The sequence below is a fragment of the Amblyomma mixtum genome, chromosome 3 (assembly GCF_055824585.1).
Source record: "Amblyomma mixtum isolate Tamu chromosome 3, ASM5582458v1, whole genome shotgun sequence".
Lineage (NCBI taxonomy): Eukaryota > Metazoa > Arthropoda > Arachnida > Ixodida > Ixodidae > Amblyomma > Amblyomma mixtum.
This window is the reverse complement of record NC_143014.1, coordinates 200,590,175-200,616,483: the sequence shown is the minus strand read 5'-3', so window position 1 is coordinate 200,616,483 and position 26,309 is coordinate 200,590,175. Positions and strand designations below refer to the sequence as shown.

The 26,309-nt window shown below is 47.6% G+C and overlaps 1 protein-coding gene across 1 annotated transcript; it reads right to left on the bottom strand.

Moving 5' to 3' along the window:
* Window positions 1–26,154, bottom strand: LOC149353287 (uncharacterized). The gene is made up of 8 exons (XM_089575788.1): window positions 25,882–26,154; window positions 18,605–18,789; window positions 18,314–18,499; window positions 17,433–17,700; window positions 17,139–17,335; window positions 16,514–17,076; window positions 14,695–14,834; window positions 1–237 (listed from the first exon to the last, which is right to left on the bottom strand). The coding sequence occupies exons 4-8, from the start codon at window positions 17,559–17,561 to the stop codon at window positions 1–3; spliced, it is 1,266 nt and encodes a 421-aa protein (XP_089431914.1). The 5' UTR covers window positions 17,562–17,700; window positions 18,314–18,499; window positions 18,605–18,789; window positions 25,882–26,154.
* Between the last annotated feature and the right edge of the window lie 155 nt (window positions 26,155–26,309).

The following is a 26,309-nucleotide window of genomic DNA, read 5'->3' as shown; positions in this document are numbered from 1 at the left end:
TCAGATCGGTGCCGTAGCTGAAGGAGAGGGAGAGGACGCATTGTCGAAGATGGAGACAGCGAGCACCATGGGCAGGTCCTCGCGGCCGACGAGGGTCACCGGAAGCCTGGCCTGTGCCTCCGCCTCGAATTGCGAGTTGTTCTCGACGACACCAGCTACCTCGGACGTACGGGGCCGCCATGACGCCGTGTAGAAGGGCGGCACCGGCAGGAGCTTGGGCCGCCGCCGCCTCCGCCGCTACCACCACCACCACCGCCCCGGGCTTGGAATGCCGCGTCAGCGTTCCGGCGCAGCGGATGTTCGGCAATGCGCGTGCCCTCCATCTGTTTCAGCTTCGTCGTCATCGCTTCCGTTTTAGGACCGAGTCCTGAAGAGCGTCTCGAAAGCCCCCAAGGGCCGCTTTTTTCGCTCACGGTTCTGGTGTGAACAAGTAGCTCAACAGACTTCTGTAATTCCACGCTAAACTGTTTCGCGAAAGGAGCCGCCCTTGAGCGTTTCGTGCAATATTTGCTTACTTCTTTTTTGAGGACATCATACATCGCCGCTCACCGAAAATAGGAGGCATCAGTCAACCTCTTCTTAATTTTTACGAGTGTAGCATTGTGGCGTGGTATTGATTTCCTCGTTCGCGTACGTTTCACTCTTGGGACATATCTTGCGGCGTGCTCACGCTGGCGTCAAGGCCGATACCGAGACACGCAGAAAGAAAGGCGAGGTAAAAAGAAGGTAACGGGTTGCTAGCTCATCAGCGGGGAATGTCATTCAAGCAAGACTTCGGAAGAAAATGAGAGAGAGAGAGAAATACAGAACGGCGGGGAAGGCAGGGATGTTAACCACTAAGGTTTCTGGTTGACTACCCTACACTGGGGAAGGGAATAAGGGGTTAAAAAGGGAAGCGAGAAGGAACCGGAGACAAAGTCACAATCTGTCAATCAAGGCAGTCTCTCGTAAAAAACAAAACAGTGTCTTGTAAGCCTTGATGGTCGACTGTTGTGGCCACGGACCGAGGATCTTGGCCTCTGTGAAAGGGCGAGGATCAAGCGGTCCAGAGCACAACGCAGCTTGCGTCTTTCATTAACGAAGACAGGGCACTTACACAAGAGATGATTGATTGTCTCTTCACAGGCACAGTTTCCACAAGAACGGCTGTCGGCCATCGCGATCCCGAAAGCATCCTGATTCGTGAAGGCAACGCCGAGCCACAGACGGCACAGTAATGTTGCTTCACGACGCGCTGTATCACATGGAAGACGGAGGCGCAGTCCAGGGTCGAATGCCTTGAGGCGACGGTTGCAGAACTCTCCGTGTTCCACGCTGAAAGTGTAAGCACCAGCCTCAAGGAACGGAGCCCACACGCTTTGTCAGCTCTCTTTACAGGGATAGTGACAGGGATTCCGTCACTGTGGGCAGAACAGGCAGCTTCGTCGGCCTGGTGATTTCCATGAATACCGCGGTGGCCACGCAGCCACTGGAAAATTATGTCACGTCCTTTCACTGTGGCGTCATGGTACTGCTTGCGGATATCTGCAACGAGTTGTTGGTGTGACCCACGGCGTAGTACAGCTTCCAGGCCTTGAAAGGCTGCTTTAGATTCGGTGAAAACTGTTCAGTCATGTGGAGATTCCTGGCTGCAGCCCGCAGGGCAGCTAGTTCTGCACTAGTTGAAGGTAGTCCTCACCTTCATTAAAATAGACCTGGCAGGTATCACCACAGACCGAGCCATCTGTGTAGACATGTATGCGGTGTTTATGGGTAAAATGCAGATGATGCAGTGTCGTTTGTTTGAGAACGGGCTATAGTAAACCAGATTTCCTAGTAATTCATAATTAAATTCAAAGGCGCCAAACCATACGCACACACACACACAGGAGAAGAAAGACGAGACAGAGCGCCTTCTCCTTTGTGTGTGTGTGCGTATGGTTTGGCGCCTTTGAATTTAATTATGAATAACTACCAACTAGCCCAACAACAAGTTTTTCCTAGTAATTCCCGGAATAGAGAGTGTACCCGAGGTTCATGGAGCCATCATGGTATTGAAGCATGGGTGAACTGCGAAGGAAGATAGGCACGATGAGCTTGAATTACTTTTGCAAATGCAGCCTGTGGTCTGAGTACAGGAAGAGCTCCCAGATGATGACTCGGAACTCGTGTGAGATGCCGAGTGTGCGTTCTCATGGTTTCAACAGCAATGTACGTAGTAACAGGATGCTCCGCAGCGACAAGAATGGTGGCTGCCGTTGAGGCACATTTAGATAGTCCAAGGCAGATTCGTAGAGCTTGCGCTAGAACACTTTGAAGTGTCTGAAGGTTCGTCTTTCTAATATTGTTCAAACTGGGAAAGCTATACCGCATGTATCCCAGGAACAGCGAACGGTACAGTTGAAGCATCGAGTGCACAGATGCGCCCCAGGACTTTCCCCCTAGAAAGGAGAGAATCTGAACAATCGCGATCAGTCTCTTTAGCATGTCGTAGAGATGGGGACTCCACGAGATGTTCTTATCGATGATAATGCCAAGGAAGCGGTGGCTTCTCTCATAGGGATTGGCGTTGTCATTATTATATTTGGGGTAACTTGTGCTGCCTTTGAGAATCGGCTCGTGCAGTGAATTTCTCAAACTTCCTAGCGCGTAAAAGGATCTCACATTCTCTCTAAAGTTAACAGGAAGCGCTAGTACCGAATGCAGGCTTACAGCTACGCAGGACTGTAGCCCGTCAACCCTATCGAAACTACCCGTTGCATATCACGCTTGGCTCCCGTTGCTACACGCCCTGATAGCATCACATTTGCTACTCTTAAAGAATCTGTTCATATTTAGAGGCTCGTGGTGATTTGGTACAACTGGCGAACAACTCCATTAAAACCCATTTAACTCCATCAAAACATATGGTTAGGGATATGGTTAGGAAAGGGAATGGGGACGTAACTGTCTTACATCTCGGCGGACACCCGAACCGTGCTGTAAGAGAGGGGATAAAGGAGGGAATGAGAGAAGAAAGGAGGAAATAGGTGCCGCATTGGAGGGCTCCGGAATAATTTCGGCTACCTGTGGATCTTTAACGTGCACTCATATCGCACAGCACGCACGCGCCTTTTTTGTTGCGAAAGCAACACTACGCGAGTCGCCGCGCCATTTCGCGGAGCTTAGGCAAAGCCATACTGCGCACGCGCGAGGAGCAGTGACGTCACACGGCGCACTGCTGGCGCGCCGCCGCTGTGCCGAAGCAGCGCCGCTGCCGCGCGCTCTCCATCGCATCTCTCTCTCTCTCCTCATTGCTTTCGCAATCCTCCAGGTTTAACCAGAGCTAACGCACTGCCAATTTTCGTTTTGCCTCCATTGAAACGCGGCTGCCGCAGCCGGGTTCGAACCCAGGAACTCCGGCTCGGTAGACGAGCGAAAAGAGTCGTTTCACAGGGTGCCGCTGTTTCACCCCATATTCAGCTCAGTTTGTTGTCATAAGTACGTTCGACGTTACGTCTACACGGTGATTATAATGCTTTTTTTTTCTGCCGTCTGAAGTTTGCTCTAACAGCAGCCCATTGCAAGCGTATTTATGTTCCCTTAAAGAATGCCTTAAGTTTTCACTTGCCGCTTAGTGGTTAGCAAATGCACTGCCGTTGTCTTGCCCCTTGAAAAGACCGCACGTATCCTTTTATCCCACCATCATCAGTTCGAAGGAAATTCACCCAAGTAAAGAGTACGCAATGCATAAATGTCATTCCCGTGAATAAACTCAATTGTCGTCCACGTATTGCACACGACGCTGCGAAAAGCGTTCATGCCGCGGATATATTGCGTAGGTCAACCAGCAGTCGTTCACGCATGAGGATAGAGATACTTTGTATCTTACCCGCCGCGGTGGCTCAGTGGTTACAGCGCTCGGCTGCTGACCCGAAAGACGCGGGTTCGATCCCGGCCGCGGTGACCGATTTTCGATTAAGGCGAAATTCTAGAGGCCCGTGCACTGTGCGAAGTCAGTGCACGTTAAAGAACCCCAGGTGGTCGAAATTTCCGGACCTCTTCACTACGGCGTCCCTCATAGCCTGAGTTGCTTCGGGACGTTGAACCCCAATAAACCAAACCAAACTTTGTGCTTAAGAATTTAGCGTTTGCATCTCAAGCCCCTTTTTTAATTTGGGTGTGCGCTTTTTCCTGGTTCACCCGCTTACAAGCTTCGCAACCTTTTACAATTCGAGCGGGAAGAGATCAGACCGTGAACGGGGTAGCCGGTTGACGCGCATTTTGTCCCTCTTAGTACAGGTTTAATTTCTGACTGCGCCGACGTTCTTCAAGCTATGTGAATCTGTTTTGTACCGATTTCAATAAACAGTGCCTGCCTGCCGTCTTCCTTTTTCGGGTTTCAAAGACCTCGTTCTATCTCTCCAAAGGTTGTTTATGAACAAGTACTGCTTAATTCATATACAAAAAAGGGGCTGGCAAAGGAAAACCTGCCGGTTCACAGCAGTGGAAGCTTAGATCAGATTACTTTCGATGGCACCTGCCTCATTAACGATAATCCTACCATTTCGCGTCTAGTACTCCTAATGGCTTTACAGGGTCATTGATTGATTCTCCAAACAAACATTAAGATCCCAATCAACGCCTCACTGTCTAACGAAAAGGCAAGTGTTGTAACAATTGGCCCGTCTGTGACGCTGAATGTTCACTCATACAGGAGGGGTTTTTAGTGCGTAAGCACTAATTCAATTGGTACCAACCCCGTTCAAAATTGTCCGCTGTCTGTTCTCGTGTCTTTCCGTCTTCCAAGGAATCATGGTTGATGAAGTCCACTGGTAACTGACCATGCTCTAAAAAGAATGTTTCGGGATCACTATGGCACCCTTGTTCACATTGAGGCAGCTGGCAGACGTATCCGGGATTTTGTAGCACTTACAGGCGTGTTTAGTGATTTGGCATAGATAGGATGCAAGGTGCCGGCGTTCCATTTGAGTGTGTTGGGCGTCATCCGGTTGATGAGTGACTAGAGGTTTTGGCGGACTGGTACATTCTTTCCGTTGTCAGTATCTTCGCTTCAGGCCAGTTCATCTCCTTGCCACTTTCAACCCGACAGTAAGATCTCGTCCAGAAAATCCATAATCGGCGTTGGGAGCGAAAAATCACGAGCGTGACTCTGGCAGGTGGAGCCCAGAGAGCAACCTAGGAGTCAGGGCGCCTCCAAGGTCACGTTGCCTTGCGGCGTCATCGCAACCTGCCCAGCGGATAGTAAGCAAACTTCCTACCATGGCAGGTGGCAGTTAAATTAATAATTGGTCGGCCAGGAAGATCAACCGGGGCTACACAAGACCCACTGCTGGGTGCACCTTGCAATGCAGGTGCCTCCAGCGGTGGGAGCATTAGCCATCACAGGTGTTCCCAGGAGGGGTATGAGGACTCAAGGATTTATGAATGTAAAACAAAGAATGACGATCTGCATATATGGGGTAAACCCACTATGCTGTCGTTCTACACCCGTAAGGCGGAGACTAAGTGGCCCCTCCAATTTTTGTTTGCATGCTCGGCGATTGTGTTCCTTTCTTTTAGTTTCTCATGTAGTTCAAGAATCCTCTCAAGTGTCTCGTGAAGTCGTCACTTATGAAAATGACTGCGCTGGTTGTTTTTCACTGTGTATAGGTGAAATGAAAGGCTTCACAAGACGCCTGAAAGAGCAACAGAACGACTCTGGGAGTTACAGTGACAACGAATGCAATTGCTGAGCAATCAAAGCGGCTACTGGATTAACTGAGATGAAGCGAAGGTACTGAGGGCGGAAAAAAAATTCATTAGTTCACCAGAACCTCAAGTCACTCACCTAGGCAACACTTCACACGTAACAAGAACGATGTTATCTTGCATCTTATCTATTCCAAATCACTAAAAATGCTTCTATGTGCTACAGAGAGCTGGATACGTCTGCTCTTTCATTCACTGTGAACAAGACAGCTGTAGTGTGCCTGGAACGTGATTCTTTTTGGCAAAGGTCTGTGGCCAGTGAGCTTCATCAACCACATTGTTGCTAGCCAAAGACTTGCTAGTTTTTTTTTTTGTTGCAGCAATCTGAAAAAAGTAAAATGTGCACTGACATAAAGTGTTCCTATTGAATAATTTTTAGACCTCCTGGCTATTGCTGCCTTGAGGATCATCTCAATAAATGTCAAAGAACCCAAAGCATTCCAAGCCATCTTTGTGCAGGAGGGTGTATGTCCTGCCTACTTAATTTTCCTGATATGTGTCCTGCTGCCTTGAGATTTGGAACATTTACTTGATACCAAGGAATTAATTTATATGTGTAACTTCACCATTTTATGAGAGAAAATGGCATCTGTTGTGTCTTCATTTACTTCGCATCTCAGAGCTAGTAGTTATCTGCGCAAACAAAAATGACGAATTTATGTGAGGCTGTAAGAACAAATTTGCAGGCACCAAAAACGATGTCCTTTCTGCATCCAGTGTGCAAGGTATCAGATAAGTGCTGCTACTGCCTGTGGCGCTTTGATGTTATCTTCTCGCGAAGTTTTCGAGAAAAAAGCTTGAAGTGGTTATGATACCACTTTGAAAAGCGAGGCCTTCAGCAGCATTTTTAAAGTTTTTAATTCTATCTGATTAAAGTGTTACGCAATACTTTGAGTGATGAGGCAAAACTTAAGAAAAATAGAAGCCAAGTTCTGGTTTTATTCGTGGCATCTGGGCAGGATTAGCCACTTGTACAGTGTCAATAAATTTTATTTCGAGCAGTTCTGCAAAAGCCATGGTCCAATTAGACTTCATCCTTAATACGTTTTACAAAGTCTGGACCGCCTCTTTGGCCACGCTCTAGGTGAGCAAGAAGGCATATTTTGTAGCGTAGGCAGAGCAATAGCTCCAAGCGAGCTTTTGAGGTGCAGAGTTCCAGGTACTTTGTGTTTTTGAATTGCCATCCGAAGACATTCTGCGTGGTTCTACTGAAAACCTTATTGGAATTCAGCCACTTATACAATACAGTGAGTGGGATGTCTGTGCAAGCTGAATAGGAACGTGGATACAAATGATGTCTGAGATTACTGACCACTGCTCTCGCCTGTACAGTATAGACTGCAAGCGGGTCTTTGTGATATTCCACCAGTTGCTTCCACTTTTATGTCCTCTATTTTTTCATAACACTACCGACAGTGGCTGTACTATGCCATTTCCTAGCTTTTTCTTTATGAAAAACATACACGAGGTTCTTCATGAAGAACAAGGCGGAATTTGCCGAAGACGCACAGCCACTGTATGAGCACAGAACAACCATACGTAAAGAACACCCTGCCTTGAAAGGTGCAGATCGAGCACACCGATTGCAAGGGTACGGCTCCAGCACACCAATCAGAAGGGTGCTGAAATATTGATCGCTGGGGCTCTCCCCATGTGACAAGCCATTTGCACCATTAAGTGTGTAAAATTTTTTATTGTGATGATCATGGTACCCCGAGCTCATCGCTTCACAGAGCGCCGGGCACATCAGACCACACTGTACAACGAAGGCACAGAAAAAAGTTCGTTTTTGCCACACGCGGAACGAGAAAATGACAAGAAAACTCTGAAACAGCGGACTTACCAAACGACAATGAAGCAATCAGAGTTCAAAACCGAAACTTCGCAAACGGCCCATACTAAGACCTGCATATAAAATTTATACCTTCTTTCAGAGTGCTAGAGCTTACGGCTTTATGGCAGCAACGAGCGACTTCCAATTTTTTTCTGACAGTGTATGAAGTTTGTTTTGTAAGCTCCGCAACAAAAATGACGGCTTTAAAGTCTCTCTACCAGTGCAGACATCCTCAATAACAGGGGTGCGATAAACATGTTAGAATAAAATAACTAAATATAGCATCTGCTCTGACTCATAAGACGAAGTACGTCAATATTCAGTCTTGTTTAGTTGATGGGCTCCACTAGAACAAGAAATTTAATAGTTTTGCTATGAGGGTTTGCCCTCCCCCCCCCCCCCCCCCCCCCCCCCCTGCATTCTGCATGTTCAGCCCTCTTAGTTGCTGTCAACCGCATTTGAGCCACGCCTTCGGCATCAGTTTTAATCCGCTTTGAGTCCGGCGCAGAGATCTACCAGCCGCCCACGTGACCCCCATGTCATGACGTCTCCGTGAGGATGCCTCGTGAAAGAGACGAGGAGCAATTGCTATAGGCGCCAAATCGAAAAATTGTACAGCGCAAAAGCATACTGCAGCTACGCTGGAGAGGCGCATTGATGGGAAGCATTATCGTCGAGGAAATGTTTTATTGACGGTAATTTTAGAGAGCACACCGAAAGCAGATCTAGATCCATAAATTTCTCAGCCCCTCAGCAAGGACCTGTAGAGCATGGCGAATGGAATGCTGCAGATTCGTGCATAATCTCATTTAAGTGGGAGGGGGAGAGGGAGGGAGGGGAGAGAGCTGACTGTACTTCGCAACCGAGGCGCAAGTGCCCAGCACGATACGAATCGTGAAGGACGTGCTGACAAGCGAGATGGCTGCAGTGGATTCCTCAGCCCAATCTTTCTTTTCGTGCGTCGCATATTTTGTGCTCTCCTAACATTTTTGTTACTCTGAATGGTGGTCCCTATAGAGTTTACTTTTAAACGCTACAGGAAGCAGCATATGGAGACAATTCAAGACAAACTCTTCCATCTCGTTCCGCCCTCCATGCACGAACCCCACTCCGACACTTGCAGTCGCTAGTGGCTGCTCTCTTCCTTTGCTTCTTCTCACAGCCATTGACACTAACTCCCATAGCTTCTCCCACTCGCTTCTCCGTGGCAATGCTCTGCTGGACGCTAACGCGGAAGGCCAGGCAGCCCTGGTGCCCTGAGCCAAGCGGGAAGCAGACTCCAGAGGGCTCCTGAACTGAGGAGCCCTCTCAGAACAGAAAGACTCTACCTATTTCCTTCAATGATGTTTCTTTTACTACAAGTACTTGTATTCTCGCCTGGAAGAACCATCTCATACGTTCATGTAGTCTAGCTCATTAGGATAGGAAGAATGGGAAGACCCCCTCCGTTTTTTTCTTCTGTGTTTACAGAAAAAAGTGCTCGAAAAAATTCCTTTTTCCCGTTCAAATTTGCAACCGCAGTGGAAGCCAGTAATTTTGGAAATCATGCTCATTAGGAAGTTACTGAACTAAGATGTATAACTTTTTTAATCAGCACATATAGGAAGTGCATGCACCGATACAATAGTGCAAACTGTTCGAAATGGGCGCCGTAATCTTCGCAACACGTCACCAGTGGACGTTGCGTACGTGTGCCCTGAACTCGAGCTCGCTCCATCTCATGCGCTGCGTTACGGTTTTTTGCGGAGAAAAGCATTGCAATGTCTCGTGCGGGGCTATAGAGAGCGAAGTTTTCTTCACCTCAGAAACTAGTATGACATTGTCTCTACAACGGCTAACAACTCGCCCTTGGCTATAACCGCCAGTCTAATTAAAGAGCAGTCAATTTTAGCTGTATTTCTACTTAATTGACGTGATTTTAAAATTACTGACTTCCGCCACTGCTGACATTTTGTTCCTGAAAAAATATTTTGGACCTCCTTGGATATCAAATCCATTTTTTTTTTCAGAAAAGGAAATGTGCACTGATTGTCTCTCATATCTGTGGACACCCGAACTGCGCCGTAAGGGAAGGGGGGAAGTTGGGAGTTTAAAAAGAAAAAATTCAGGGGGGCACTTTGTTGACCTAAAGTGCGGGGAGGCGAAAGCCTGTAGCGCGGTGTTGCTGCTTGTGTCACTGATGCGTGGTTAAGATGTTAATTAAGTGCACAATTGTTTGTGAATCTTAAATCCTGCAGACACTGGAGGGAGTTTGGGAGGCATCCGTCTGATTCGACTCCCTTCTGCCAACACTCTCCAGCGTCCTAAACAAGGAGAACTGCATATGCGTTGGCACGAAGTAGCGTAGCCATTAGCACGCTCGGCTGCGGAACCGAAGGATGGTGGTCCGAATCCCATCGTGCACAAAAATTTTTTTCTGGTCTCACTAGAAAAGCGTGACACCTCTGCTGACAACTTTCTGCTGACAACCTTCTGTCGACAACGATGAGCCATTAAAGGCTTTCGCCTTAAAAGACAGGCCTCTGATATAATTTCAACCACCTGGGGACCTTTAAAACGGTCTGACATACCACAGCACACGGGCGGCTTTGCTTTTCCCCTCCATCGAAATGCGGCTGTCGCGGAAAGGTTCGAACTCGGGAACTCGGCTCGGTACCTAAGCGCCCTCACTACTCAGCCACCGCGGTGGGTGGACTACCTTAACGCATATAATTTTTGAAATTATTCGGCGAGACACAAGGATACATTCTTTTTTTACTTTTATTGGCACACCACACGAAAGCACACAATAAAGTACACGAAAGAGAAAATAAACTGACCAGTCACGTAGAGAATGATAAAGAAACAGAAAATGCGCCAATTACAACTTGGCCAAAATATCGGGATAAGACAAAAATGCTCAAGAAGATATAGCAAGAAAATGTTCCACTCAAAATCCGGCCTATATTCAAGTGATCATGACAGCCTCGGTCGCCGACTCCCCCCAAAGACGGCTCCATCACGATGTGCGCATTGCGTTGCCTGGTCCTCCTGCCCATTCCTCTCTCCTTAAGTGTCCGATATAGTGTGAGTGTCCATTCTGTTCCGCTGTCCAACATTCCCACCACCCCCTCACTCCACTGCCACACACACACACACAAAAACACAAAAAACCACTGCCCTGGTCGAGCGCCTCTTCGATGCGTTCGAAGCAGCGCTGACGGCAGAGTAGACCACAGCGGCACCCTTTGCAGCAGCTGCGGTGGCTATGATGACCCCACCGCCCTAGACTGCATTCGGGCGCTCTGCTTTCGCCGCCGAAATCTCCTCCCCCGACGTCATCACCCAGTCCGGATACTGCAGCGAACGTTTCTTCGGCGGTGCGCCCCACGGCTTACAACGTTTCTGCTCCCCTCTGCGGCTTGTATCCGACGGCCAAGGACACCGGCTCCGATGCTCCCGTGGTGAACGTGGGCGTCGGTTGCACCTCCCAAACCTCCGGTGTTGCCCTGGAGAACCTCCACTTTCGCCCATCAAGCACTGTAGCTGTGCTCTCCCTCTGCGCTCCGCTTCAGATCGGTGCCGTAGCTGAAGGAGAGGGAGAGGACGCATTGTCGAAGATGGAGATAGCGAGCACCCTGGGCAGGTCCTCGCGGCCGACGAGGGTCACCGGAAGCCTGACCTTTGCCTCCGCCTCGAACCGCGTGTTGTTCTCGACGTCACCAGCTAGCTCGGACGCACGGGGACGCCATGACGCCGCGTAGAAGGGCGGCTCCGGCAGGAGCTTGGGCCGCCGCCGCCTCCGCCGCCACCACCACCACCACCGCCCCGGGCTTGGAATGCCGCGCCAGCGTTCCGGCGCAGCGGATGTTCGGCAATGCGCGTGCCCTCCATCTGTTTCAGCTTCGTCGTCATCGCTTCCGTTTTAGGACCGAGTCCTGAAGAGCGTCTCGAAAGCCCCCAAGGGCAGCTTTTTTCGCTCACGGTTCTGGTGTGAACAAGTAGCTCAACAGACTTCTGTAACTCCACGCTAAACTGTTTTGCGAAAGGAGCCCCCCTTGAGCGTTTCGTGCAATATTTGCTTACCTCTTTTTTGAGGACACCATACATCGCCGCTCACCGCAGATAGCAGGCATCAGAGTCAACCTCCTCTTGTTTTTTACGAGTGTAGCATTGGGGCGTGGTATTGATTTCCTCGTTCGCGTACGTTTCACTCTTGGGACATATCTTGCGGCGTGCTCGCGCTGGCGTCATGGCCGATACCGAGAGACGCAGAAAGAAAGGCGAGGTAAAAAGAAGGTAACTGGTTGCTAGCTCATCAGCGGGGAATGTCATTCAAGCAAGACTTCGGAAGAAAATGAGAGAGAGAGAGAAATACAAAACGGGAGGAAGGCAGGGATGTTAACCAGAAAGGTTTCTGGTTGACTACCCTGCACTAGGGAAGGGAATAAGGGGTTAAAAAGGGAAGAGAGAAGGAACCGGAGACCAAGTCACAATTTGTCAATCAAGGCAGTCTCTCGTAAAAAACAAAACAGTGTCTTGTACAAGACCTACTGAACTACAGACCTGCACATTTGGCGGGGTCCTATGGGACTGCGTGCGCCAACTTTCGTTAGTTTTTTGGCCGCTGAGGGCGCTCGGTTGACCTGTTCGTCTGCTACTATCATCATGATCGTGTTCTATGTGCGCCAACTTTCGTTAGCTTTTTGGCCGCTGAGGGCGCTCGGTTGACCTGTTCGTCTGCCATTATCATCATCATCGTTTTCTATGTGTGACGGCGCGGTTGGCTTTCACGCATGCAATTTTAGAACGTGGTTTGAAGCAACGTGTTTGGAGTCCATGCGCTACGACAAATGATTTCTCCTCTCACTGCCTCTCGGTGCATTTGTCCTGTCTTATTATTTTGAAATCTAGTTATGAACCAAGCAAGTATGTTTTTTTTTTCAATTCTAGCGGTGAATATTCTGTTCGCGCGCTTGCAGCGTGTGACTTGCTGGCATCGCGGCCGCGTTAAAAAAAAGGCGGTGAGGCACTCAGTTGTTTAAACACTTCATTCACACAAGGCTTACATATCATTCTGAGTAAAACACGCTTAATACAAGCGTAAAGTAGTTTTTGTAAGTATTTTTAGAACGAGTTAATTATGCAAAGCGTTATGTTTATGTGTCGCTCGGGCTTGAAATATAGGCGTGTCTAGATCTCCAAGCCACAAAGAGAAAATTGCCAGCGATAGTGTGTAATTAGTTTTTATTATGCACGCTGCCTACCACATGTGAAACTTAACATGTGAAACTTAGCAGATGAAACTTAACATACTCATGACTTGTATATAATCATAATTTTCGAAAAGCCCATTTCTGAAGGTTTATTTTTCTTACACGTACCCGCTGAAATCTTCGGCGACGCTATATTCCGAGACGAGAATGAATTACGAGGGTAATCCCAAAAGTATAAGGCCTTCAAAGGGCTGCGGCCGTAGGGAAACTATTTGTGTGGCTGCTCGCCATACTGTGTTCATTGTTCCTCGTCTTCCAAAGAAGTCATGACTCAGCGCGAAAGGGACTGTTAAATTTTGCAAGGCTACCGCCAGATGCGATCGAAGTTTGCGCATTTATTCAATTGTGGAACTCAAAAGGCGTTTAACCAATCGAAAATCGTCGCCAGTTGACGGAAGTGTACGGAGAGCCTTGCATGGACATTAAATACGTCCGCAAGTGGTGTAGGGAGTTCACCGCTGGTCGCACTGAAATTCACGACGAAGAAAGACGCCGGAGACCGTCAATTTCTGATGAGACAGTCGCAAAGGTCGAAGAAATGATGCGGCAAGATGGGAGGATCACACTCGACGAACTCTGCATTTTGGTTCCTGGCGTTTCTATAGAAGCACTATTCATAAGATTTTGACAGCAAAGTTGAAATATCGGAAGGTGTGCGTAAGATGGGTTCCGCGAATGCTCAGATACGACCATCAACGGCAACGCGTTGACTCCTCGCGCGCATTTCTTCGGCGTTATGGAGATGAAATGGAGACCTTTTTGGATTCCATTTTTACGGGCGACGAAACCTGGGCATTCCACTTCCCACCTGAGAGTAAACAAGAATCACGTGAGTGGCGGCACTCCTCGCCGCTCAAGCCGCGAAAGTTCAAGCGAACACAGTCTGCCGGCAAAGTCATGGCAACTGTGTTTTTGGATCGAAAAAGGGTATTGTTGGTAGACCGTACGGTTCTAGGCACCACAGTAAACGCGGAGAGATATTTTGAGACCCCTAAGAAACTCAGACGGGCGATTCAAAATCGCAGAAGAATGTTGAGCAAGCTAGGGCGTGAGTCTTCTCCACGACAACGCTCGCCCCCACGTTACCTGCCAAACCGTCGCGCTCCTGCAACAGTTTGGATGGGACGCATGGAGTTCTTTCCTTCCTCCATGATGGGACCTGATCAGCCACACACCCTACAGTCCGGACTTGGCACCAAGTGACTACCACTTGTTTCCTAACTTAAGGGAACATCTCGCTGGAAGGCGCTTCACCAATGGTGACGAAGTGAGAGTTGCGGTCAAACGCTCCCTCAACGGTATGGCGGCGAGCTGGTATGATATGGGCACACAAAAACTGCACCCGCGTCTGCAAAAATGCTCACACCGCAACGGCGATTATGTGGAAAAGCGGAAGAATGGTCTGCCTTTTGATTTGTAAATTGCTGAAAAGAAACGTTCCTTTCGATTGATAAAAGATGTGGAGACCTTAATTTTGGGATGACCCTCGTAATTCGATATGCTTGGGTCCCCGCGTCGACGTGCGAATAATTAAACTTTCAGCACTTTTCTAGATGTTGGCTTCTGAGATATTATTTTCATTCTCCCTTCCTTGGCGGTCTTGTCGGCTAAGTAGTTAGCGAAAAAGGGCCTGCTGAACTTTTCGAGGACAAGCCGTGTGACCGCTTCTAGGTGCTGTTTGGTTGATCCGTCGTGCATGAAAAGTTTGTTCTGAGTCGCTGCCGGAAGGACGCTTTGCACAAAAAGTGACATAGGTTTCTTTAGGGAAATGGACAAGGGCGCGAAGGCTTCTGCTGCTTGCTCTAACGCGCAGACGAAAGAAATGAATTGGAGGTTAGGATATGACAGTCCTCCGCGATCCATATTGAAGATCACGGCTGTGGCAGGGCCGGATGACCGCGGGGCCTTGATGTTTTCCACGCACTGGTGGCAGTCGATCGCATCTTCCACTGCCTTGAACAAATATCCTGCTATGAGGCCCAATGTGCTGGCCCTAATGCCCGGAATTGGGGCACCTGAGAAAGAAACCAGAAGCCGAGATGAGGTGACAAAATGAGGTTTGCACGCACAAAATGGTTAAGCTTTCTGTGTTAAGGCAAGTAAAATAGACAGCAAGTTACAAACGCAATTATTTTACACAGCGCAGGTCTGTGCATTCTTTGTAAAGCTCTTCAACGCATTTTTTTCATGCATAGAGTTGTTACGCAAGCACAGCAGCAATCAGATAAACATGTAGACAGAGTGCGATCAGAACTAAGACATCATGGGAAGTAGCGGGGCCAGTTGGTTCATTTTTCAACTTAAAACAGTGCGCAGGTACAGGACACAGTCAAGAAACACACAGACACAGCCGTTGAACAGAACTAAGAGGCGTTTGAAATGCATGCACTCAATTATTCTGGAAGACCTCCGAAACGGCACCCCTTTCTTCCTTTCTTCTTTCACTCCCTCCTTTATCCCTTCCCTTACGGCGCGGTTCGGGTGTTCCCCGAGAGAATTAAGTGAGACAGATACTGCGTCATTTCCTTTACTCGAAACCAAAACCAAACCAAGCGATAATGAGGTGCACTTGTTGTAAAAGCAGTCGATTTAATAATTAATTTTAAGGCGGAAGCCTTTAATGCCTCATTGTTGGAAGCAGGAATTGTCGACAGAAATGTCACGCTTTTCAATTGGTCGAAATGGTCGTGACGGCACAGTGCGCGAATTTCAAACGGGGGCAATTGTATTTGGCTAGTAACCATGCAACCGATTAAAGGGATTGTATAGTGATGCTTCATGTAAGTTGGACTGAGTTTAGTTAATTGCTTAATTAACCAATTAGCCTAAATAACCTTTCTACTCAGACCAGAATAAAACCGAGAAGGAAACTGGTCGAGTTCGGGAATCGAACCCCGGTCTCCGGAGTGCGAGACGAGCATGCTAACCACTCCGCCATGCCAGCTTTTTTTTTTTGTCGATGGTTTGGAATGAACAAAGGCGCGTCTAGTGAATACGGTGTCTTCGTTCACTCCCATCATCTTCCCTTCCCTAACGGCGAGGTTCACTTTAGGTGAACAAAGCGCCCCCCTGAATTTTAATCTTATCATTCTGTTTCTGTTACTACTGCAGATCGCTTTTTCTGTAATGTAATTTTATTTGCGCGAAATTTTTGCCGTGCATGTGTCACGATGAGTTAATAATAAATATACACTTCCACACAAATAGCAGTCTAGGAACGCAGACATTTACGAACGGTGAATCTATCTATGAATGTTTTTTTTTTTTTTATTGTTGCGGTTTAGTACGAAAGCATATGCATTTAGCCTTCCCTGGAGATTTCGACCATATGTGCCTCACGCGGAAAAATGAAGCCTCAGCCAGACTCGGTAAGGAAATGGGTGTAATGCGGGCTTTAGTGTAATTCGCCTTTCCTTTTTCTCTAAACCAGGGCAGGTTTTAGACTCTGGTGACATTGAGTAAAGGAAAAGCGCATAACTGGCCCGCTGGGTTAGTGGAAACCTAAATCGTGCTTTGAGGTATACGTGACGGTGGTGTGCACCTGCTGAAACTGCGCTTTCGCAAAATATTTCGTGCTGAGCGATGCTAAACTGCCAGCCATGTTCTTTCTCTATCATGCATCGGTAATTATATCCACTCGAAAGGTGGTGTCAAAAACAAGATGCTTAGCATTGCTGCAAACGGAAACGTTCACCATTCGAGATCCTCAAAGCAGCAAGGTGTGGCTGCAAAACCCGTTCCATTTCGGCACGCGTCGCGATTCCTCCTTCTGAGGCAGATCCGGCGTCACTGTGTCCGCCACCGCTGGCCATGGCGATAGATGGCTCCTGTGGCGGCTCTTGTCGCCTGCCAGTCCCTGCTGGTAGCATATGTGGCGCCTGGTAGCCCGAAAGCCTCTGAATGGATCCCAGAGGAGCCACAACTTTCCCTGTATTGCCGCTTGCTGATGACTGAACGACACCCATAACCAGCATTTTCTGCAAGGACGAAAGTGCGGCACGAGCATCTGTCTGGTCATTGCAGCCGTTCATGCGCCGGATAGCAGAAAACAGGGCTTCCACAGGATCGCTAGAGAATTTTGACGTCAAATCATAGACGAAGCCAGATTGGATGAGGTATCTGGTGCACAAAAATGTTGACACCGTTGTCACCTGCAGCGCTTCATAGGTCTCAAGAGACAAGAATGCACTCTTGTGGGGTGCTGCTTCCTTCCAAGCCGCAAAGAAGGGAAGGAAGTCGTTCTCCAGCCAGGACAACCTGGAATAGACATCAGTAATAATGCCAAACCACGCGGCCAAAAGATATGATAGACTATATACCTATCATCGTCAGGAGAGCTGAATGGCATCCTGTTTGGATCTCTGCTCACGATGTAAAATGTCGTCCTTCGTACATTGTGGATGGTGAACCATTTGAAAATGAGTTCCATCAGTTGTATGGTTGGAAGACTGTCCTCGAAGCCAATCACCCCAAATCTTTGTCCGTGTTGCTGTAGATACCGAAGGACGGCTGTAACCTAAAAAAAAAGGAAAAAATTGCGAGGCACGTTGAACAGCATGCCCCATTGATTTTCTGTTCTTTTTTCTCTTGGTTTAAATACCATTGGTAATTGCCTGCGGAGAAAATATGTCAAGAGCCCTCTTGACATTCATTTTCTCGAAAGTCGTGGGAAAGACATGTTTCTGTGTGAGGCATCTCACTAATTTGAAAGAAGGCTGCCTTTCAGTAATTTCGAGCAGCATTCTAAGATATTTAGGGCTGTAGTGTTGATCCCCGTTGCATAGGGTTCGGTTCGAGGCGAGTAGCTGGTTTCGCAGGTTTTTCAGAATGTGGCAGTGATCAAATGCTAGAAACTACTTTCGCCCACTGTTCATGGGGTGTCTGCAAAAAAAAAAAAAGAAAGAAGAGGGAAAGCGTCAATAAGCACAAGATAATTAAAAAAAGCCATATCTCATTCTTCCAGCTAATGCAAGCAAAAGGACTGTACGCCGGCGCTGGAATGAAGACAACGAAAGTGCCGACGCCAACGACGCCGAGGCTCCTGGGGGCGGCCTGTATACTAACGCTCGTGCTGAGAACTGCTTTTCATGTAACCCTCCCTTTCGCCCCACTGTTTTCCCGATTACATATGTGGCCGAGTATTCGTTGCCGGCGCCGCTCAAATCCCCATAAACCCCTCTTCAGGACTTGTGCCTCGCTGCTTCTGCTTCTACAAACGTATAGCACCGATCTTCGGGAGGTTAACATCGAAGGGTACACGGAGCGTTAACAGCGCTTACGAAATGTGCGTATTTAAAAGTATGAACCGTTCTTTTCCTAACGGGCGGCTCGTCTAACGAACGGGTGATCATGCATGCTATACAGTAACCGAGTTTCCCAAATTCTAGCACTGCTCCGACGCCCACAGTGTTCCCTCGATAAGGCCAGTGCACACAGCTGTGTATACTATATAGGTGAAGTGTATATGAAAGGAATTGCGCTCAAGTACACTTACGGCACCTCCGGGCTTATTTTGCCATTGCTTAGTATGGAAAACATCTTGCAGTTGGAGGCATGGTTGTCGGCTACTAGGCGCACTACTTGGAATCCAGCCTCCTCTATGGACTTCATTACTTTCATTGTCAGGTGGTGCAGTTCCTCTCCTTTTATCGATTGGGTAAAGTAGTACCCTACTGGTAGGCTGAAAAAATGTCACACACGTATGCCAGGTTAGAATAGCCCAGAACGCAAACACGATTTACATACTCGTTAATTATACATATACGTAAACGTTGGCATAGCTCACGTGTAGTGCGTAGAGAGGCCGACGAAGACGAAGGCAAGAAGGTGCGTGGCCAGCTCATTCTCCAGACTTACTTCGCTCTCGAGGCCTCCCATTTCGACAAGTCCATGAACGGCGTCTCCTTGCTTTTCATAGCTTGCACACTGTTTTAGAGACATTTCGTCAAGTACAAAGGAGCCCATTTTTTCCTGAAAAAGTACATATATATCATACAAGTGAAAGGAAAGAGAGGTGCTCGAATTGTGACATAATAAATGACTGTTTGCTTCCGTCTCACGCGCACGCACGGACGCACAAACACACACGCGCGCACACACACACGCATATATATATATATATATATAAGGAAAGAGTTGAAGTACACTTCTTAGAGAAACATTTATTTACCGACGGTTTCGGACGGTGGACCGTCCTTCATCAGGGTAAGGTTGTTTGTGAACAAAGAAGATCCACTTGCTCACGGCACCGCACACAGATGGAGAGGGAAAGACGCTCTCCTTTGAGGAAACAAAACAAAACACGAAAAGCAAGACAGTGGCGGACAAGGGTGTTCCTGCCGATTAAGGGGAAAATGAGGGCTGCAAAGCGAGCAGACAAAAAAGAAAAAAAGAAAAGAACGAATTAAAGAAAGGGGAAAAGAGGGGGTGGGGGGAAGGCAAGGAGGCAAAAGGTTGTAGCGGAAGTGGAGAGGGGTGAGCTGTCTGCGAGGAAAACCGTTGAGAAGAAATATTGTGGGCGGAGGCTTCCTTCGGCGGGAGCGGGACGTTCGAACACGCGGGAAGAAAACATTATCGCGCCCGTTGCATCACAGTGCCAACCGCCCGACAGAAGTGTGGTTACTGGCTGTTTGAATGTGAGTTACGGCGGCGGCGCGATCACATCGACGGAGAGTTAACCGGCCAGACGCCGGACGGAAACCTGATCCCGTGGCTGGGCCCCGCGGAGACCCAGCGCCAGCCCCCGGCCGCTACTCGTCAGCCGCGCGCCCCCTCGCAAAGACACAGCGCCGCCGACGAGGTGCCCTTTCCAAGCAGCGAAGTGGGGGGCAGAGCAACGAAAAAACGAGAGAAAGAGAGGGCGTACGCAGAGCAGGAAAAAAAAAAGAAAACAAGAAAACAAAAAAGAAAACAAAAAAAGGAAAAAAAGGAAAGAAAAAGAGGCATGAGAACTTGCAAAAACGTGAAAAAAGGGAGGGGGGATCAGGGTGGCTTGCTAAGTACCTCCCTCATCTACCTCACCTTTTTGAAAAACACGAAGTAGCCCAAATTCACTTACGGCCCCTTGTTAGCGCCCTGCGCCTTCGTAAGGCAGGCAAGTAGAAAATTGGGCTATCTAGCTGGACGACCGACGAACGGGATTCACAGTGATCCACAACCATATTAGTGTATAGCAACACTCCTAATCCTCGTTCGCAAACCAATGTAATGTATTGAGCATCATTCTTTTCGTTTTATTTGAAATGGCATTTAAAAAAGGGGGGGGGGGGATGGAAGGCCCCCTTATGGTTTACTGCAGAAGTCGTTTCAGCAGCAATGTTTGGGCATAAGGAAGAAAAGAAAGGTTGGGGTAGGAGACAGGCAGCATGTAGACGCAAACACTCAAAATGGCATGACCTCAGGCGATTCAGTCGAAGAGGCTGTGAATCTCACTGGGCCTCTGATTTCTGAAGTGCGGAGAGAGCTCCGGGGATCTCATTTATACCTGCCTGCACCGTATTAAATTTGAAAATAAAGTATGACTCCCGTTGTTCCCGCTCACGGGTATTTTTGAAACCGCTCTGTAGCAGAGTGACTTTAATTTTGTCGAAATCATGATTTTCTTGACGGACGTGTTTCGACAGGGGGAGGAGAGGAAGTGATTTGGCATGCGCGGTGATTATTGAATCGAATTCGGAAGGGATTCTCGGTCTGGCCAATGTATTGCATTTGACAGTTGCCGCACTCGAGCATGTACAGTACGTTACTACTGTCACAATTCAAGTTCTCTCGAATGGAGTGTTTGAAATTAGAATGTGTGCTCTGAGCCAACGTCGTTTTCTGCATGTGCTTGCAAACTTGACACCGATTCTTCCCGCAAGGCACGCAACCTACAGGCTCTTGTTTACTGATAGTAGAGTGAACCACATAATTTTGCAAATTTTTTGGTCGTCGGTAGGTGACCCGTGGAGCCGTTGGGAAAATCTTTGAGAGTCGGTCGCTTTGTTCGATGATGTTAAAATGTTTTCTTAGAATTTTGTTTACATTTGGAAGGTTGTTCGCAAAGGTTAAGACTAGATTAGAGCGGTGTTCATTTGGAGCTGCTGACGCGGGATCCCCAAACAGTTCGTTACGATTTCTCTCTTCCGCTTTTCTAATTGCATCGTCGACAATAGAGAGCGGATAGCGCTGATGATTCAAAACCTCCCGCATACGATTAGAATTATCCTTAAAATCTTCTGAGCGTGAGCACAGTCGTTTGAATCTGATGGCCTGAGAGTATGGAATAGAGGTTTTGCAGTGGCGTGGGTGGCAGCTCTTGTAATGGAGGTACTGTTGTCTATCAGTGGGGTTCCTGTAGACACTGGTGATTAAGATGCCCTGTTCTATTCGAATCAAGACGTCCAAAAAGTTAATTTGATTGGTCGAATAGGTGTGCATAAAAGAGAGGTTTGGATGTATGTTGTTAAATGATGAGATAAACTGGATGAGCTGGTCCTCAGTGCCGGTCCATACCATGAATATATCGTCTAGGAAGCGTCTGTAGAAAGCCGGTTTTGTTGGATATGACCGGAGAAAGTCCGATTCAATGCTGTTCATGAATATGTTGGCATAGTTTGGCGCCATCTTTGTGCCCATAGCGGTGCCACTCGTTTGTAGGTAGAACGAGTTGTTGAATTCGAAGGAGTTGAGTTTGAGAACCAGATTAGTCAGTTCTGCAAGGGTACTTTTGCTGGGAGAATCCAGGCTTTTGTATTTCTCATACGATGTGATCAGAGCCCGGATGCCGTCATCATGCGGTATATTAGTGTACAGGGATACCACGTCCAGGGATTGACGGTGTGATCGCGCTCAGCCGCCCACTCCCCCCTCAGCTATTGCTACACACTCTCGGAATTTTTAAAATTAAGAAAAATAATAGACAAAAGGATCAGGCACGAGCTCCACATAAAGTCGCTTAAAATATACCTAAAATCAAATACGGTGCCCAAGGGCCTTTCCGTGTCTTTAACGCCGTCGATGAACAATCTCTTGAAAACCAATAGCCTAGCTTGGAGCCAAGTTCTGCTTAACGCATCCCTAATCCTTCTGAAAATAACTATAGACCATTGCAAAGAGATGTTGGCATCACTGAGCCGTGAGGAGAGGCGAGCTCGTCAAAACGTGGTACTTTCGGATATGGAGAATCAAGAGCTTGAGTTCTTTCAGTCGAGCAAGACTAAGCAAATCTGGAATAACAAATGCAAGAAATTCTCGCGAGATAACATCCAGCTTGAGTAAGGAAGAGAGAGCGCCGTGGCATCGAAACAAAGAGAGGACAAAATACAACCTATATACACCCGCATGCCTACAAGCGATCATGCAACCCCATTTAATCAAACATTGGAGGGTTCGGATGTACAGGAGAACATTATTAATCTCTCAAACGCACCCCTTAGCAAAGAGGAAAAATCGGTATTGTCACGTGGACTGAAATTCTGTCCAAATACTGGCCGATATGACGAATACAAATTACTAAAGGATCTCGACAATTTTTCTCGAAATCTGAGACTCCAGGAGTACTTTTCTGATAAGCCGAACCAAAATTGCAACTCATTCCCTCCCTCTCAGGAACAGTGGACACCGAGATCCGGTAGGGATAAACATCTGGACATGTATCTAAAAGCGATTCAACGAGACATCATTCAGGCCTTCGAGGCACACAAACCGGGACCACCGAATCTTTCCAGGGAAGAGCGTGACGCCTTGGAATCACTCAGCAAGCGAACGGACGTTGTTATTAAACCCGCTGACAAAGGAGGCGGCATAGTAATTTTAGATAAAGAAAAATATATCCAGGAGGGATACCGCCAACTCAATAACTCCAATTTCTATCGCTTGCTTTCATCAGACCCCACCTCTGAGCACAGCAAAATTATAGAAAAAACCTTGAAACAACTCACCGATGAAGGTGAATTACCGCCACGAGTAAGAAAGGCGCTGACGCCATTAAATGCGTCTCCAGGGCGCTTTTACATGCTCCCAAAAATACATAAAGAAAATCATCCGGGTCGACCGATCGTTTCCGGCATTGGCACACTCACGGAACCAATCTCCAGCTACATTGATTCTCTGATCAGGCATATCCCTCCTAAACACACATCTTACATTCGTGACACTACTCATTTTCTAAAAGAATTAAGTCAATTTACTGCTCCAGAAGGAGCTTTTCTGGTAACCCTGGACGTGGTATCCATGTACACTAATATACCGCATGATGACGGCATCCGGGCTCTGATCACATCGTATGAGAAATACAAAAGCCTGGATTCTCCCAGCAAAAGTACCCTCGCAGAACTGACTACTCTGGTTCTCAAACTCAACTCCTTCGAATTCAACAACTCGTTCTACCTACAAACGAGTGGCACCGCTATGGGCACAAAGATGGCGCCAAACTATGCCAACATATTCATGAACAGCATTGAATCGGACTTTCTCCGGTCATATCCAACAAAACCGGCTTTCTACAGACGCTTCCTAGACGATATATTCATGGTATGGACCGGCACTGAGGACCAGCTCATCCAGTTTATCTCATCATTTAACAACATACATCCAAACCTCTCTTTTACGCACACCTATTCGACCAATCAAATTAACTTTTTGGACGTCTTGATTCGAATAGAACAGGGCATCTTAATCACCAGTGTCTACAGGAAGCCCACTGATAGACAACAGTACCTCCATTACAAGAGCTGGCACCCACGCCACTGCAAAACCTCTATTCCATACTCTCAGGCCATCAGATTCAAACGACTGTGCTCACGCTCACAAGATTTTAAGGATAATTCTAATCGTATGCGGGAGGTTTTGAATCATCAGCGCTATCCGCTCTCTATTGTCGACGATGCAATTAGAAAAGCGGAAGAGAGAAATCGTAACGAACTGTTTGGGGATCCCGCGTCAGCAGCTCCCAATGAACACCGCTCTAATCTAGTCTTAACCTTTGCGAACAACCTTCCAAATGTAAACAAAATTCTAAGAAAACATTTTAACATCATCGAACAAAGCGACCGACTCTCAAAGATTTTCCCAACGGCTCCACGGGTCACCTACCGACGACCAAAAAATTTGCAAAATTATGTGGTTCACTCTACTATCAGTAAACAAGAGCCTGTAGGTTGCGTGCCTTGCGGGAAGAATCGGTGTCAAGTTTGCAAGCACATGCAGAAAACGACGTTGGCTCAGAGCACACATTCTAATTTCAAACACTCCATTCGAGAGAACTTGAATTGTGACAGTAGTAACGTACTGTACATGCTCGAGTGCGGCAACTGTCAAATGCAATACATTGGCCAGACCGAGAATCCCTTCCGAATTCGATTCAATAATCACCGCGCATGCCAAATCACTTCCTCTCCTCCCCCTGTCGAAACACGTCCGTCAAGAAAATCATGATTTCGACAAAATTAAAGTCACTCTGCTACAGAGCGGTTTCAAAAATACCCGTGAGCGGGAACAACGGGAGTCATACTTTATTTTCAAATTTAATACGGTGCAGGCAGGTATAAATGAGAACCCCGGAGCTCTCTGCGCACTTCAGAAATCAGAGGCCCAGTGAGATTCACAGCCTCTTCGACTGAATCGCCTGAGGTCATGCCATTTTGAGTGTTTGCGTCTACATGCCGCCTGTCTCCTACCCCAACCTTTCTTTTCTTCCTTATGCCCAAACATTGCTGCTGAAACGACTTCTGCAGTAAACCATAAGGGGGCCTTCCATCTCCCCCCCCCCTTTTTTAAATGCCATTTCAAATAGAACGAAAAGAAAGATGCTCAATACATTACATTGGTTTGCGAACGAGGATTAGGAGTGTTGCTATACACTAATATGGTTGTGGATCACTGTGAATCCCGTTCGTCGGTCGTCCAGCTAGATAGACCAATTTTCTACTTGCCTGCCTTACGAAGGCGCAGGGCGCTAACAAGGGGCCGTAAGTGAATTTGGGCTACTTCGTGTTTTTCAAAAAGGTGAGGTAGATGAGGGAGGTACTTAGCAAGCCACCCTGATCCCCCTCCCTTTTTTCACGTTTTTGCAAGTTCTCATGCCTCTTTTTCTTTCCTTTTTTTCCTTTTTTTTGTTTTCTTTTTTGTTTTCTTGTTTTCTTTTTTTTCCTCTCTGCGTACGCCCTCTCTTTCTCTCGTTTTTTCGTTGCTCTGCCCCCCACTTCGCTGCTTGGAAAGGGCACCTCGTCGGCGGCGCTGTGTCTTTGCGAGGGGGCGCGCGGCTGACGAGTAGCGGCCGGGGGCTGGCGCTGGGTCTCCGCGGGGCCCAGCCACGGGATCAGGTTTCCGTCCGGCGTCTGGCCGGTTAACTCTCCGTCGATGTGATCGCGCCGCCGCCGTAACTCACATTCAAACAGCCAGTAACCACACTTCTGTCGGGCGGTTGGCACTGTGATGCAACGGGCGCGATAATGTTTTCTTCCCGCGTGTTCGAACGTCCCGCTCCCGCCGAAGGAAGCCTCCGCCCACAATATTTCTTCTCAACGGTTTTCCTCGCAGACAGCTCACCCCTCTCCACTTCCGCTACAACCTTTTGCCTCCTTGCCTTCCCCCCACCCCCTCTTTTCCCCTTTCTTTAATTCGTTCTTTTCTTTTTTTCTTTTTTGTCTGCTCGCTTTGCAGCCCTCATTTTCCCCTTAATCGGCAGGAACACCCTTGTCCGCCACTGTCTTGCTTTTCGTGTTTTGTTTTGTTTCCTCAAAGGAGAGCGTCTTTCCCTCTCCATCTGTGTGCGGTGCCGTGAGCAAGTGGATCTTCTTTGTTCACAAACAACCTTACCCTGATGAAGGACGGTCCACCGTCCGAAACCGTCTGTAAATAAATGTTTCTCTAAGAAGTGTACTTCAACTCTTTCCTTATGTTATCAGCAGTCGAGCAAGTTTTTTCATCTTAGTATATATATATATATATATATATATATATATATATATATATATATATATATATATATATATATATATATATCCACGCAACAATTTTTTTAGATGTCGGGGATAACCGCAAATAAGTGCGTTACGAAAAGCGTACTCTTTCTGAACTTACCCGCTCAGTTAGATGCGCAGCTTCCTGGTGCAACCGCTGCTTCATTAATGAAGACACCACCTCTCCGTTGCACGGCCCGATGTACCTTTTTAAAGTGGTGCGACTCGGAAGAGTCAGGCACCCTGACTCCCGCATCATTTCATAACCGCACGGTGATTTGGAATGCCATAGTACAGCTTGTCTGATTGTTTCCTCTGACCAGTGGTGATGTTTCTTGGTCAGACAGTAGAGCTGTTCTTTGAGAAAAAGTGCTTTCGAGTTATTTTCATGCAGCTTCTCCTGAAAAACAATGGAAATTTTTGCAAATATTTAATGCGCCAACCCACACCCTCAAGAAGAAGAAAGCGATTTCATTATAGTTAATAGTACCTGAAGTATTTCAGCCCCAGCAAGCTGTGAGCACGCGCCGACTTTGGATGCTTTTTTCT